Genomic DNA, 11,178 nt, shown 5'->3' with positions numbered 1-11,178 from the left:
GCAGAGCACGTCGAGATGAATGATATTGAAGGCGAGCGTATTTCTGAGTTTTGAGACGGCGAAACACTGGCCTCCCTTACACACTGACCGCGTCAGCGGTTGCATCAGGGACAGCATTCAGGCGGGCAATCCGAGGCAGTACTGCAGGAGCAGCCGTTGCAGAAGTCGCGCTTGTTGAGCCGGAGGGGGATGTTACGAGCCGGGTGATTCAGTCGACGCAGGCACTAATACCAGTCGCAATCAGTTCACCATGAGGATGTCTGCACCGATTGAGGCGTCGAGCGCACGAATGGCGGGCTGGTGTTGCGGCAGACAGGCATCAGCACACGAGACCTCCTGATGCACATCACGAGCACTCACGGGACTCTGACAGTGCTTGCAGTCTCCGCATTCAAGTTTCCCGCCTGCGCAAGTATCGCAGGGGCTCTGCGTGATGGCAAGAGAGGGTCAGCGAGGAAATTGGGCTGCGGGGTGCCATGTGACGCGGGCTATCGAGGCATCTCAACGCACGTCCGAGCAGTGAGCCGGCTCTCCGCTGGAGTTGCGCGGCTGCGATCATGAGTGTCAGCCGGCTCGAGCTCTTGTGGCAGGGGGCGGACTCTGCTGCTCACCACGAAGAGGTCCCTGGCGTGGACGAGAGCACCAGTCTGTAGATGTAGGGGCAAGATCAAGTCTGAGCTTTCTGGACGAATGAGTGCGTCCATCTTTGCCCATGACTCACGCTCGCAGGTAGAGCACCGACTGTCTGGATGGTGTGGTAGGCCGCAAAAGCCACAAGGGTAGCAACAGCGAGGGAGATGCGTGTGGCATGCATCTGGGATGATACGTCTGGGGTCGATTGGCTGAGAAAGATGTCGCGCAGGTCGAACGAGGCGGGAGGCAGCCCGAAGTAGCTCTAGTGCAGTCGCAGAAGGAAAAAGCTGGCTGGACGGGTCAAGTGTCTCTTTGGCGCTGTAGCCTCGCTACCGGACGCTTGACGCGCCCGCTGAGTCGAGGGCAGAGGCAAAAGCATCGTGTTCGCAGGCTCACATGACCCAAGCGCTCCTCACCAAGCGCATCGCGCCGTCACTACGCGGAGGTAAAGGGTCTTGTCCCTCCGCTTGGACTCAGCCGCTGATCGAGGACGGAGCTGGAGAAATGGGAGACCATCAAATTGCCTCATATAAGCTGGCTTACGGCCGGCACCTCGTCATGCCGAGCACAACAGACATTGCCTGCACCGTTCGTGTCTAAAGCTCACGAGCTCAAGGGGCAAGCTGGCAATCCTGTAGGGCAGTGCGAGGTGTGCCGCGAGTGCTACGAGGCAAAGGTCGGGGTAGCGCCGATGGCTCTCTGCTATTCTCCCACGGCCACCCGGGCCGTATTTGCTTTGCGGCCGCCTCATTGTCACGGCGGGGCATGGGCTGGGCCATCCACCCCGAAATGCTTCAGCCTGTGCACATCATCTCACGGCGCTCTCGATCCTCGGGCTTGGTCGTCGCTTTCTTGCTCTGTCGCAAATTACGACTTTGTGGGAGTATCGTCTTGCGTGGGGATGAGGCCAGCTATTGATATTGATCCGCCAAAGGTCTACCATCCGGCGCTTTTTCGATCCGCTCTCAGAGCAACAGAGACGTACAGAGTCGACTGCGCCCGCTGCCCACTTGTGGTCTTAACTCGCAAGGCTCTCGGTCGTCTTGTCGTTTCCCGACCACCAACGGCATCACCACGAACTATCCCCCATGATGCAGCTCATCCGCTTCTCCCTCGCCTCTAGTGCGCTCGTGGCGCTCGCTAGCTTGTCCACCATCAAGATCGTCGAGGCTCTACCCACTAACGTGAGACTCACGCGCAGCTTCGCGCGAGACGTGCAGCTGACGGTATCCCCTTCGACCCCCTTCGACCCAGACTGATGCTCTGATCCTTGGCAAGAACACCGAGGTGAGAAAAATTCTGCCGGCCTTCAGCTTTCGGGCCTATCTGACCGTCTAATTGGCCGTGCTCTCAGCTGGGCGGACGCATGCGCGCTGCGGATGATAAGCTCGAGCAACTCATGATACGCGCGTCCGTCAGTCTATCTACCGCAGGACCTCGACCAAATCGCTGACTGACCCTCTGCTTTTTGAACGCTACTCAGGAGCTGTGCAGCCTTTGCGCCTGTCCTGTTTGTCCTCCGTCGTGCGGATGCCCCGCAGAGGTAAGGCATGGCGCCAGGGAGAAACTTGCCGACTTGGCTGCTGACACATTCGACGACTATGCGTTTGTTGCGCACAGAGAACGATCGAAGGGGGGCAAGGTGGTCAAGTCGACAAGAGGCAGCCCGTGACGGACTCGTCCTTCTCGGACATCGTGCTGCGCGATATCGTGAGTTCGTCGTTGGCAAACTTTGTTGCCGACTTTGCTGCTGATACCCTGACTCAGGCTGCGTCGAAGACCGTCAGCGTGAATTCCCGTCTGCTTGGCCCATGCTCGAACTGCGCCTGCGGCATAAATTGTCCCTCGACTTGCTGTGGCCTCAAGGAGGTGCGAACGGAGCCAGTGGGGCACTTGGCTACGTTTCGCGAGCAAAGTGACATGCCTTCCGCCAAGAGAGAGATCGATGGAAGCCAAGGTAGTCAGCTCATTGAAAGGCAGGTCACGACGGACACGATGTCCAAGGGCCTTGTCATACTGCGCGATATCGTGAGCTGTCCAGAGCGAGGCTTGTGACGGCTGAGCTTCTGACCATTTGATGTCTACCGACCAGAATCCGTGTCACTCGTGCGACTGCCAAACTGGCTGTCCTGCGGGTTGCTGTGGCCTCGACAAGGTAGGGATGCAGACAGGGAGACAGTGGTCCAATGTGCGCAGAAGCTGACCACTTTGCGATCGCTACGCGTAGAGGAAGGTTGGTACGGGCGAAGGAGGCCGAACCATAGAGAGGAAGCTCGAGATCGACGCACCGGCCGAGGGCATTGAAATACGCGCTGAGGGGGGCGATGACCACTGAGCTGATCAAAGCACAAGTCCCAATAGATCAATGGCGATTGCAGTGGCCCTAAATCTCTAGCTCTCTAGCTTCTAAGTCCTCGAGACGTCTCCAGTTAGTCTTTTTGAATCGATACAGTCAATCCAGAAATTTAACGTGGTGTGGTCGAGAAGGAGGTGCGGGGATGGATGGTTGATTTTGCTCACAGATGCGAGTCGCGATAGGCGCCAATGGTCGTAAAGCCTCGCCTCAAAGCGGTGAACGATGGTGATGATTGAATTTGAGCTTGCCACGCATTTCGTGAGGTTGGTAGCGAAGAGTAGGAAGTCAAGAGCGGAGTGCAGCGCCGCTCGCCTTTGTCCCGGCCACGTTTCCCTTTCCGCCTCGCGCCCGGGCCACCTTTATTTCCGCCATCCACGCGGCGAATCACGAGCTCGAAGCTCGGTTGTCCTCGACGCTCGTTGCAACGCTTTGACCTCTTTTCCGTCCCTTCCTACTGCTTTGTGTCGCCTGCCTCATCGCATCGCATCGCATCCCTGCGTCACATCGCCCTCGGACCGCACAAGCCATCGGTACCCTAATCGCTCCACCAGCCTCATCTCCAACGTCGTCATAGTGGCATTCTTCAGACCGACCTGTCGTACGACCGTCCTCAAATACCCTAGCCCCTTCTCTCTGCATCCGTACCGCTCCTTCTCTACCTCTCCCCTCACCATGGCGCCGGCTACCAAGGAGTTCTTTTCGTCGACCAAGTTTGCCATTGCCGGGGCGAGTCAGGATCCAAAGAAGATTGGGGTGCGTGGCGCGTCGGGTCTAGGTTGGAATATATGCTGACCCGCTCCCTACGCTCGCAGAACAAGGTGAGCACCAACGACCCACTCGTAGCACTGGTAGCTTCGCTGGGGAATGGAAGTTGTCCTCGCTCTTCGAAGGCATCATCGCAGGAGCTGCTGCAACGTCAGCTTGCCTTGATTGACGCCGAGAAGAGACAGCGCTGCGGGCCGCACTACTGCGATGTGAGAGAGGAGCGCTGCGTGGGACTCGTCATGCTCACATCGTCACACTGTATGCGCTTCGCAAATGCAGGTCGTCAAGTGGTACAAGGAGCACGGCTTCGAAGCTATCCCCATCCACCCCAAGGAGAGCAGTGTGGAGGGTGAGCGCAGCAGCGGCGACGAGGTGAAGGAAAGCCTGTCACTAACTCCGGCCCTCGCGTCGCGCACAGAGATCGGCACAGTGGCCTCAGTATTCGACCTGGCAGAGGCAAAAGAGACGAGCCTATCCGTCATCACACCGCCCAAGGTCAGCCTGCCCATTGTCAAGACTAGTCTCCTCGAGCTCGGCATACCATGGATCTGGCTGCAACCAGGTGCAGAGGATGACGACCTGAGTGGGTGCAGCGACGTAGCATGATGCCTTGAATGATGGTACTGACATCGGCTGCTGCTCTACACGCCCGCAGAGGACTGGGTCGAATCCCTCCCCGACGAAGACCTTAAGAAGCGAGTCATCTACGGTGGGCCGTGCATCCTCGTCGAGGGCGAAGACCTCGCCAAGGAGGAGGGCAAGCTGTAAGAGCGTGCTGCGCGCCTCTCGTCGTCGATGTATGCTGCTCGGTTCGCGCTTCTGCGAATCCCATACCATACCATACCTCGGTGGACAGACTAATAGTCGCGCGCTCATCTATCGGCGTGAACGCGCCCCGCCTATGACGTTGCTGAGCGGTGAGATGGAGAGAGGACTGACGCTCAGACCCCTTGCTCCCACGCGCGTGCGGCGATCAGGCTGCGAGATGGAGATGGCGCACGGAGCTCGTGAAGATATTGCACGTCTCGAGTGGGGTAGTCTGAAAACGGCGTCACAGGGGGCTGCCACTGAACGCCGCTTTACTCGCCAGCGATGAGTAGGTAAGTCTTAAGACGAAGCATCGCCCCTGACAAGCTGTGTTGCCTCTCGCACGATCGAGGTTTCCCTTCTTCCATTCCTTGCATACCATGATCTCTCGATCCCCCGCCTTGGCGCAGATGCGGCGTCGCATTGTCCTCATTCTCATCCTCATTTCTCTCATTTCTCTCGCCCTCATCGAAGCGCGTCCCAGTCCTTTGCGCCTCTCGCCACGCCAGCAGGCCCCGACTGGCGGTAGCAACACCGATGGCGGCTCGTCGACGAATGGTGGTGCCCAATCCGCAGCAGATGCAGCTCAGGCTGCCGGCTCGTCCATCGATACGGGGTCGGGAGGGGACCGTTCCACCCCTGCTACCAGGGCTGAATTTGCGCGACTGCTGTCTGGCACCTTCTTTGGGTGGTGAGCAGCGCCGCTTCACGCTGTGTGCCGAGTCTGGGCATTTGACGCCAATTCTTTCTTCCCGACTCGCACAGCCTCGTGTCCCTCTTCCTCGGTGGAGCCGTCCTTGTCCAAGTGTGGTCCTACTTCGAGCGTCACGGTCGCCGTGGATCGGACAAGCTCGGCGTACAGCTACTCGTAGCCGTGCTTGGCCTCTTCTCGCTCGCCTCCAATGCCGTACTTGTGCACCGCATCTACTTCATCCATGGTACGTGATCGCGATACACACCCCAGTCGACGGCACGCTGACCTCTCGTATCGCGGCGTCTCCTCAGTCGCAAACTTCGGCGACTTTGCCTTTCCCCTCTTGACCATCGGCTGGGAGCTGACGGTCAACTACATCTGCATTGCCTGCATGACAACGCTCGTCCAGCTCTACTACGCCAATCGGGTCTGGTCGGCATACAATTGCTCACGATGGTTCTGGCTTCCCCTCGTCCTCCTCATAGCCTACTCCTTTGCGGGTGGTGTTGCCTCCGGCGCCTTGTCGTATCGTAGTGGCTCGGCGGCCAACGTAAGAGGATCGGCTCTACATGACTTCCAGCCAAACTCGACGCCTTGGCAATGGAGTGTCGTCTTTGCTAGCTGGCTCATCTGTTGCTCCACGGTGGATGTCGGCCTGTGCGTGCTGCTCGCGCTGCAGCTCATCAAGATGAAGAGTCGTAAGTGCGAGAGCGGCTCACCCGTAGAGACGCCCTGCTGATCTGCCTGCACCGTTGCGCCAGCCTACTTCTCCACGCGTCACGCCGTCGCTCGACTTCTCACCCTCTCCTTCGAGACCTGCTTCATCACCGTCGGCTTCTCACTGGGCGCCATGATCCTCTTCCTTGCCGAACCGCAGCAGTTCTACTTCCTCATCCTCCTCTCCCCGCTCGGTCAGGTCTCAGCTGCCTCCCTCATCGCCACGCTCATGGCTCGGCCGTCCATCGCGGCCGAGATCGCGCAAACGGACGAGAAGGCCATTGGCGGGGCAATTGATGCGGAAGATGTGGACGCCTTTGCCTCTCGCGCTCCGCCTTCCATTGCTAAGCCGCTGGTCAAGCGCATCATGAAACGCGAGGAGCGACGCAGAGAGAGTCCCGTGCAGGTAACGATGACGACGACGATCCACCAGGAGGCGGAGGAGGAGGACGCTGCAGCCCTGCCTGAGGGCTGGTCTCTCAAGAAGAGTGCGAGCGACTTGAGTGGTGGGAGTGGGGACTCTTACTCTCCCAAGACGACGCGAGCCTTTGGCAACGATGAGTCGCTTCTCCCTACCCACCACTACGGTGAGCATTTTCTTGCCGCGGTCAAGGAGGAGAGTACCGCTTCTTCGCCCGCCGCAGGGACGCCTCAGCAGCCCAAACCGAATCCGTTCAATCTGACCGTGGCGAACAAGACGCCCGAGGGGACGCGGCGTGGCGGGAGCAACATAAGCGGTTACTTTGGTGGCGGGCCTCCACCGTGGACCACACCCGGAACGGGCTCGAGGTCGCCGACAGAGAAGTCGCGGGACACTGGCACGAATACCGCAATCACCACAACACCAACATCGACTTTGAAGAGGGGGGCCGGCCCTCCTTCTGCCTGGCCTGGATCTAACTGGAATAGCGCGTCGGACCGCGACTCGTATGCTACGGAGTGGTCTACGGCCTCTGCTGCTTACCCGTCGTCCGGCATACCTAGTACGAGTATCGCTACGATCAGGGCCAACATGCGGGCAAGCGCGGCCACGAGTGCCGGAGGTGGGGTTGGAGGAGGCAGGGCTTCGTCCAAGCCTGCAAAGCCGCAGCCGCAGGCGCCGACGTATGGGTATTTGTAAGCGCGCGCGTGGGCGGGCGAGAGGGCAAAGATACATGCTGTGCTGCGATGGAATGCATGTGACGTGACCTGCTGCTGTCATGCGACGTGAGCTACTCCTTTGTGCCCACCATCGCGCCCAGCCGCTCTACAGCGTCAATCGCCTCCTTCTCAATCTCCTGCACCACCTCTGCAGCAGGCATGATCTTGCTCACATTCCCGACGCCAGTCCCAGCCCAGGTTACGATGCGCTTGGTGTCTTTCTCTTTCACAGCCTCTCCGTAGCGCTCGCGTCTGCTCTCCGGGTTGCCGAGACCACGCTCATAGTCGTGCACCGTCTCGTTGACTACGCCTCGCCCGTCTACACCCTTGGGCCAGCCCATGGTGCCGCGTGCTTCATCGAAGGCCATGGTGCGCTTGGTGCGGGATTCGTCTGCGTCGGTGAGGATCTGCTTTTGCTCGGGAGTGTAGGCTGCCTCTGGTGTCATCAAGAAGCCTGCGTGGGAGTAGTGCAGGTGTCAGCGAGATGGGGAGGAGGGAGATATTTCTGCACCCGTACCCACGAGTTCCAAATACGGCGCCGTCAGCTCCTTGGGCGAGACACGCGGCAAGTGACTGGCCAGAGTGAAGACCGCCCGCGGCGAGGAGGAGAGGCTGAGACCCAGCAGGATTGGATGTTTGCCACGACGGCAGCTGCGCTCGTACCAAGGGCAGGAAGGAAGCGAGCGGGGGTGAAGCTCCCAACCCATGTCCACCAGCCTCAACGCCTGTGACTACGACGACATCCGCTCCTGCCTCCTCGACGGCACACCTCGCCTCATCCCTCGTACCGACGCCGACGAAGAGCTTGAGCTCAGTACCCCACTTTGCCTTGCCTCCACCATTGAGCGCCGCCTCCCTCTCGCGAACCACCCTGCACCAACCAACGAGCTCCTCCCTCTCTCCAAAGCTCATCCACACAGCGCGAGGCTTGGCGCGCAGCGCTTCATCGATGAGAGCGAGAGCCTGGGAAGAGGCGTCCAAATCGGACGATCCGAGCGAAGGAGGCGGCTGATTATCATTCATGGCCGTCAACCTCCAGGCCAAAAAACCAATGCCCGCCTCCAATCGCGCCCGGCCACGTTCAGGTCTGCCACCGAGAGCCTTGTAGACGTGCTCGAGCTCTTCTTTCAGCTGCGAAGCCGTGTAGTACCCTGCGCCAATGAAACCCAATCCACCCCCGGCGCAAACAGCACCGGTAAGGGCCCCACCTGATGCGTTTGCCATTGGCCCGCATACGATTGGCGCGCGCAATTGCGGGAGGAGCTGTGTTGTGAGAGGGGTGAGGAGGCGTTTGGCTGACATAGTAACGAGTGATGTCGAGGTGGTGAATGTTGCAAAGGAGGAAAGCAAAAGCCGGTGTGTGGTGCGCTTTTCTCGATTGCCTTTCGATTGAATGCAGCGCGAGGGAAACGGGGGTGGAGGCCGCCTTCAGATGCTGCCGCCGGCAAACAACGGATGAGGCGGGGCGGATGAAGCGGGCGGTGCGCGTACGAGCTCTACGGTGTGCGAGACACGGCTGAACAAATTCAACTTATGCTGGGTCGTGAAATATCATTAGCGAGTCGTACAAAATCGTAGCATTCTTCCTCTGCGTCTCTTTGTCGCGTCACGAATATATCTGCCAGTCAAACTTGACCGTCTTCCCCCACACCCCCTGGCAATGATCCTTTCTCTGTGTGGGCGACACGCTGGAAGACCCATCGGCCCCGCTCCCCGCGTACAACACATTCAGATTATCATCCCCCGCGACGGGCCCCCACTTGACGTAGTTGCCGCTATTTGGGTTCCCACCCCTCACAAAGGCCCCATATCTCGCCCTCAACTCCTTGCTCGTCGCCTTCGTAGCCGCATCCGCGTTGCCCGGCGTGGTACCGAAGATCAAATAGATGTCGTCTTCGTGACAGTGCACATCCTTCGCCTGGCAGTAGTCGAAATCCGCGTTCGACGGGTACGTATAACCGCGCTGATGCTGAGCAAGCCATACATTGCCCGCTCCTCCAGCTGCCGAGGAGAGGGAGCGGGCCTGAAACTGCGTGGAGCAGCGCCAGAGGCCGTCCGTCACGTCTTGCTCGAGGGTAGTGCGCAAACCGTCCTCTTGCGCGACGAGCGTCGTGTTCAGGGCGTAGGCGGGTTGTTGGAGCAGGAGGTCCCCTCGCGCAGCAATGAAGTAGAGGTCGAGTGCGAGGGGTAAGGTGAAGTTTGCGTGGTCTGCATAGTTGAAACGGAGCGTCTGAGCATTTGGTTCCGTGTGCGCGAAAAGGTTCGCAACCGAAGCTCCCGACTCGTTGGTGATGGTAGTGAGGACGATCTTCTTGCCACCTTGTAGCGCTGTGGCCGGGTCCTTCTCGATCGTCGTGGTCATGTAGGCTCCCTGAGTCGGTCTCCACGGCTCGCCCGCTGGGATGCTCGGATCAGAGAGCGGAACGTCGGAAAAGGCTGCATAGCTTGCGTCGAGTACATCATCGGCGCTGGCGTTTCGAGCGCAGGCTAGGTCGGTGCACTTGAGCTGGGCCATTGCGTAAGTGCCCAGCTTGTTCTGGGTGAGCTGGGTTGCCGCACCGTAGTTCTCGGTGTCGCTGACGAGGAGGGCTTGCTGGAAGAGCGGGGCCGCAGAGGGAATGGTGAGAAGGGAGCGGACCATGTGTGCCCCCGAGGATTGGCCGGAGAGGGTGACGCGGGACGTGTCTGCGCCAAAGGGTCCAAAGTAGTCGTGGACGAATTGGAGAGCGGCATTGATGTCGCGGGCGGCTTGGTTGCCTGCCACCTTTGCAGCTCCTGGGGCACCGCCTGCCTTTTCATCTACGATGTCGGCGGTTTGGAGCCAGCCGAAGAGGCCAAGGCGATACTGTGCGACGATGACGATCATGTTCTGTTCGGAGGCGAGGGTAGAGCCGTCCAGGCCGGCGTTGCTGGCCGAACCGCCGACGAATGAGCCTCCCTGCGCGGCAAAGAGGACGGAGGGAGAGCTCAGTCGGCGAGAACGTTCGATCATGCTATTCACGCGCGCACTCACGGGAAGCCACATGAAGACAGGCAATTTGGAAGACGCGCGCATCGACTTGGGGAAGTAGACGGTGAGGTACAGACAGTCCTCACTAGCCTCGTTGCCGCCACGCGGGTCGCCGTCGCCTTGGTAGCAAGAAGGGGGAGTCTTGGTGGGGTCAAAGCCCTTGGAGAGAGAGGTGATGGGTTGAGGATTGGCGAAGCGAAGCTGACCGACCGGAGCTTGAGCGTAGGGGACCGTGACGCGATAAGCTCCCTTGCCAGTGTCGCTCGCTGCGAGGTTGCCCAGCTTGTTGGGCATAGCAAGCGCAGGAGGGCCATCACGACCGCGAGGCCAGGTGAGCCAGCGAGGCAAGCGAAAGGGAGGGTTGCTGCCCGGTACGGGAGCACACGATGCTGTGGGGGCGTAGAGCGTGGTAGCAGCCGCCAGGGCGCAGAGGAGTGATGTGGTAATGCGGACCATGCTGGGTGACAAAAGAGCGAGAGCGATGAGTGCGACGAGCGTGAGGAGAGATGTCTAAGGAGATGATGCGGGGGAATGCTCAGGATGAGTACAAGGGTAGCCACTATATCGGGGCGATGGGGGGGTGATCGCACCTTTTGTTTGCTTTGTTGCAGGTCGCGTGCCCTGCGCGCAAGGAGGGGCCAGGCGCGGCGAGCCATGGCGTTAGCAAACAGGGGCCAGAGACAATGACGAATGGTGACAAAGGGTGTTGTTGCGCAAACAATACGAGGAGCGAGGACGTTTGCGCATCTGCAAGCCACTCGGCACATACAACCGCATCGCACTAACAAAGGGCGAGCGCGGCCGGGCGTTGACGAACAAAGGAGCTAGCGCGCCCAGCGACGCGTACGCCAAGGCGCGTCGGGCGAAATGGCCGCGAAACCGAGGCACTAAGGGTTCATCGTACCCGCAACAACAGCCGAGAAAGTGGTGTCGCAGGGCGAGGACAAGAGATTCTACTCACCAATGAGGACAAGGTAGTGTTGACGCGGCGAGATGGTGAGGAGTTGAGCCTTTGTGAACCAACTTAAGTAGTGGGGGCGCGCTACCTGACGCACC

At 59.7% G+C, this 11,178-nt stretch overlaps 6 protein-coding genes across 6 annotated transcripts; 3 read left to right on the top strand and 3 right to left on the bottom strand.

Moving 5' to 3' along the window:
• Window positions 1–56: 56 nt before the first annotated feature.
• On the bottom strand, window positions 57–862 carry BDZ90DRAFT_279659 (hypothetical protein). The gene is made up of 5 exons (XM_025509198.1): window positions 722–862; window positions 612–647; window positions 511–549; window positions 361–426; window positions 57–297 (listed from the first exon to the last, which is right to left on the bottom strand). Exons 1-5 carry the CDS (start codon window positions 812–814, stop codon window positions 241–243), a joined length of 291 nt encoding a protein of 96 aa, XP_025361907.1. The 5' UTR covers window positions 815–862; the 3' UTR covers window positions 57–240.
• Window positions 863–1,721: 859 nt separating this feature from the next.
• On the top strand, window positions 1,722–3,257 carry BDZ90DRAFT_274701 (hypothetical protein; the record flags this gene model as incomplete). Its single annotated transcript, XM_025508850.1, has 7 exons — window positions 1,722–1,859; window positions 1,888–1,920; window positions 1,988–2,047; window positions 2,254–2,343; window positions 2,401–2,661; window positions 2,726–2,821; window positions 2,861–3,257. The coding sequence occupies 7 exons, from the start codon at window positions 1,722–1,724 to the stop codon at window positions 2,966–2,968; spliced, it is 786 nt and encodes a 261-aa protein (XP_025361906.1). The 3' UTR covers window positions 2,969–3,257.
• Window positions 3,258–3,825: 568 nt separating this feature from the next.
• On the top strand, window positions 3,826–4,856 carry BDZ90DRAFT_240197 (hypothetical protein). The gene is made up of 3 exons (XM_025507374.1): window positions 3,826–4,103; window positions 4,173–4,337; window positions 4,410–4,856. Exons 1-3 carry the CDS (start codon window positions 4,028–4,030, stop codon window positions 4,520–4,522), a joined length of 354 nt encoding a protein of 117 aa, XP_025361905.1. The 5' UTR covers window positions 3,826–4,027; the 3' UTR covers window positions 4,523–4,856.
• Window positions 4,857–4,941: 85 nt separating this feature from the next.
• On the top strand, window positions 4,942–7,092 carry BDZ90DRAFT_279657 (hypothetical protein; the record flags this gene model as incomplete). Its single annotated transcript, XM_025509197.1, has 4 exons — window positions 4,942–5,252; window positions 5,327–5,499; window positions 5,567–5,953; window positions 6,017–7,092. 4 exons carry the CDS (start codon window positions 4,942–4,944, stop codon window positions 7,090–7,092), a joined length of 1,947 nt encoding a protein of 648 aa, XP_025361904.1.
• On the bottom strand, window positions 6,745–8,461 carry BDZ90DRAFT_252448 (NPD-domain-containing protein). The gene is made up of 2 exons (XM_025507762.1): window positions 7,634–8,461; window positions 6,745–7,566 (listed from the first exon to the last, which is right to left on the bottom strand). Exons 1-2 carry the CDS (start codon window positions 8,412–8,414, stop codon window positions 7,184–7,186), a joined length of 1,164 nt encoding a protein of 387 aa, XP_025361903.1. The 5' UTR covers window positions 8,415–8,461; the 3' UTR covers window positions 6,745–7,183.
• Window positions 8,462–8,718: 257 nt separating this feature from the next.
• BDZ90DRAFT_246233 (alpha/beta-hydrolase) lies at window positions 8,719–10,416 on the bottom strand (the record flags this gene model as incomplete). The annotated part of the gene is made up of 2 exons (XM_025507545.1): window positions 8,719–10,050; window positions 10,126–10,416. 2 exons carry the CDS (start codon window positions 10,414–10,416, stop codon window positions 8,719–8,721), a joined length of 1,623 nt encoding a protein of 540 aa, XP_025361902.1.
• Window positions 10,417–11,178: the final 762 nt, after the last annotated feature.

This window comes from Jaminaea rosea (assembly GCF_003144245.1).
Source record: "Jaminaea rosea strain MCA 5214 unplaced genomic scaffold BDZ90scaffold_7, whole genome shotgun sequence".
Classification (NCBI taxonomy): Eukaryota; Fungi; Basidiomycota; class Exobasidiomycetes; order Microstromatales; genus Jaminaea; species Jaminaea rosea.
This window is presented reverse-complemented; position numbering and strand designations above follow the sequence as displayed.

Coding starts and splice junctions, on each gene's coding strand:
- BDZ90DRAFT_252448 (XM_025507762.1), bottom strand. CDS start 8,414: ATGTCAGCCAAACGCCTCCTCACCCCTCTCACAACACAGCTCCTCCCG. Junction 7,567..7,633: donor CGGCGCCGTATTTGGAACTC/GTGGGTACGGGT, acceptor ACTCCCACGCAG/GCTTCTTGATGACACCAGAG.
- BDZ90DRAFT_279659 (XM_025509198.1), bottom strand. CDS start 814: ATGCATGCCACACGCATCTCCCTCGCTGTTGCTACCCTTGTGGCTTTT. Junction 550..611: donor ACGCCAGGGACCTCTTCGTG/GTGAGCAGCAGA, acceptor TCATGATCGCAG/CCGCGCAACTCCAGCGGAGA. Junction 298..360: donor GCAAGCACTGTCAGAGTCCC/GTGAGTGCTCGT, acceptor CCGCAACACCAG/CCCGCCATTCGTGCGCTCGA.
- BDZ90DRAFT_240197 (XM_025507374.1), top strand. CDS start 4,028: ATGCAGGTCGTCAAGTGGTACAAGGAGCACGGCTTCGAAGCTATCCCC. Junction 4,104..4,172: donor CAAGGAGAGCAGTGTGGAGG/GTGAGCGCAGCA, acceptor CGTCGCGCACAG/AGATCGGCACAGTGGCCTCA. Junction 4,338..4,409: donor TGCAGAGGATGACGACCTGA/GTGGGTGCAGCG, acceptor ACACGCCCGCAG/AGGACTGGGTCGAATCCCTC.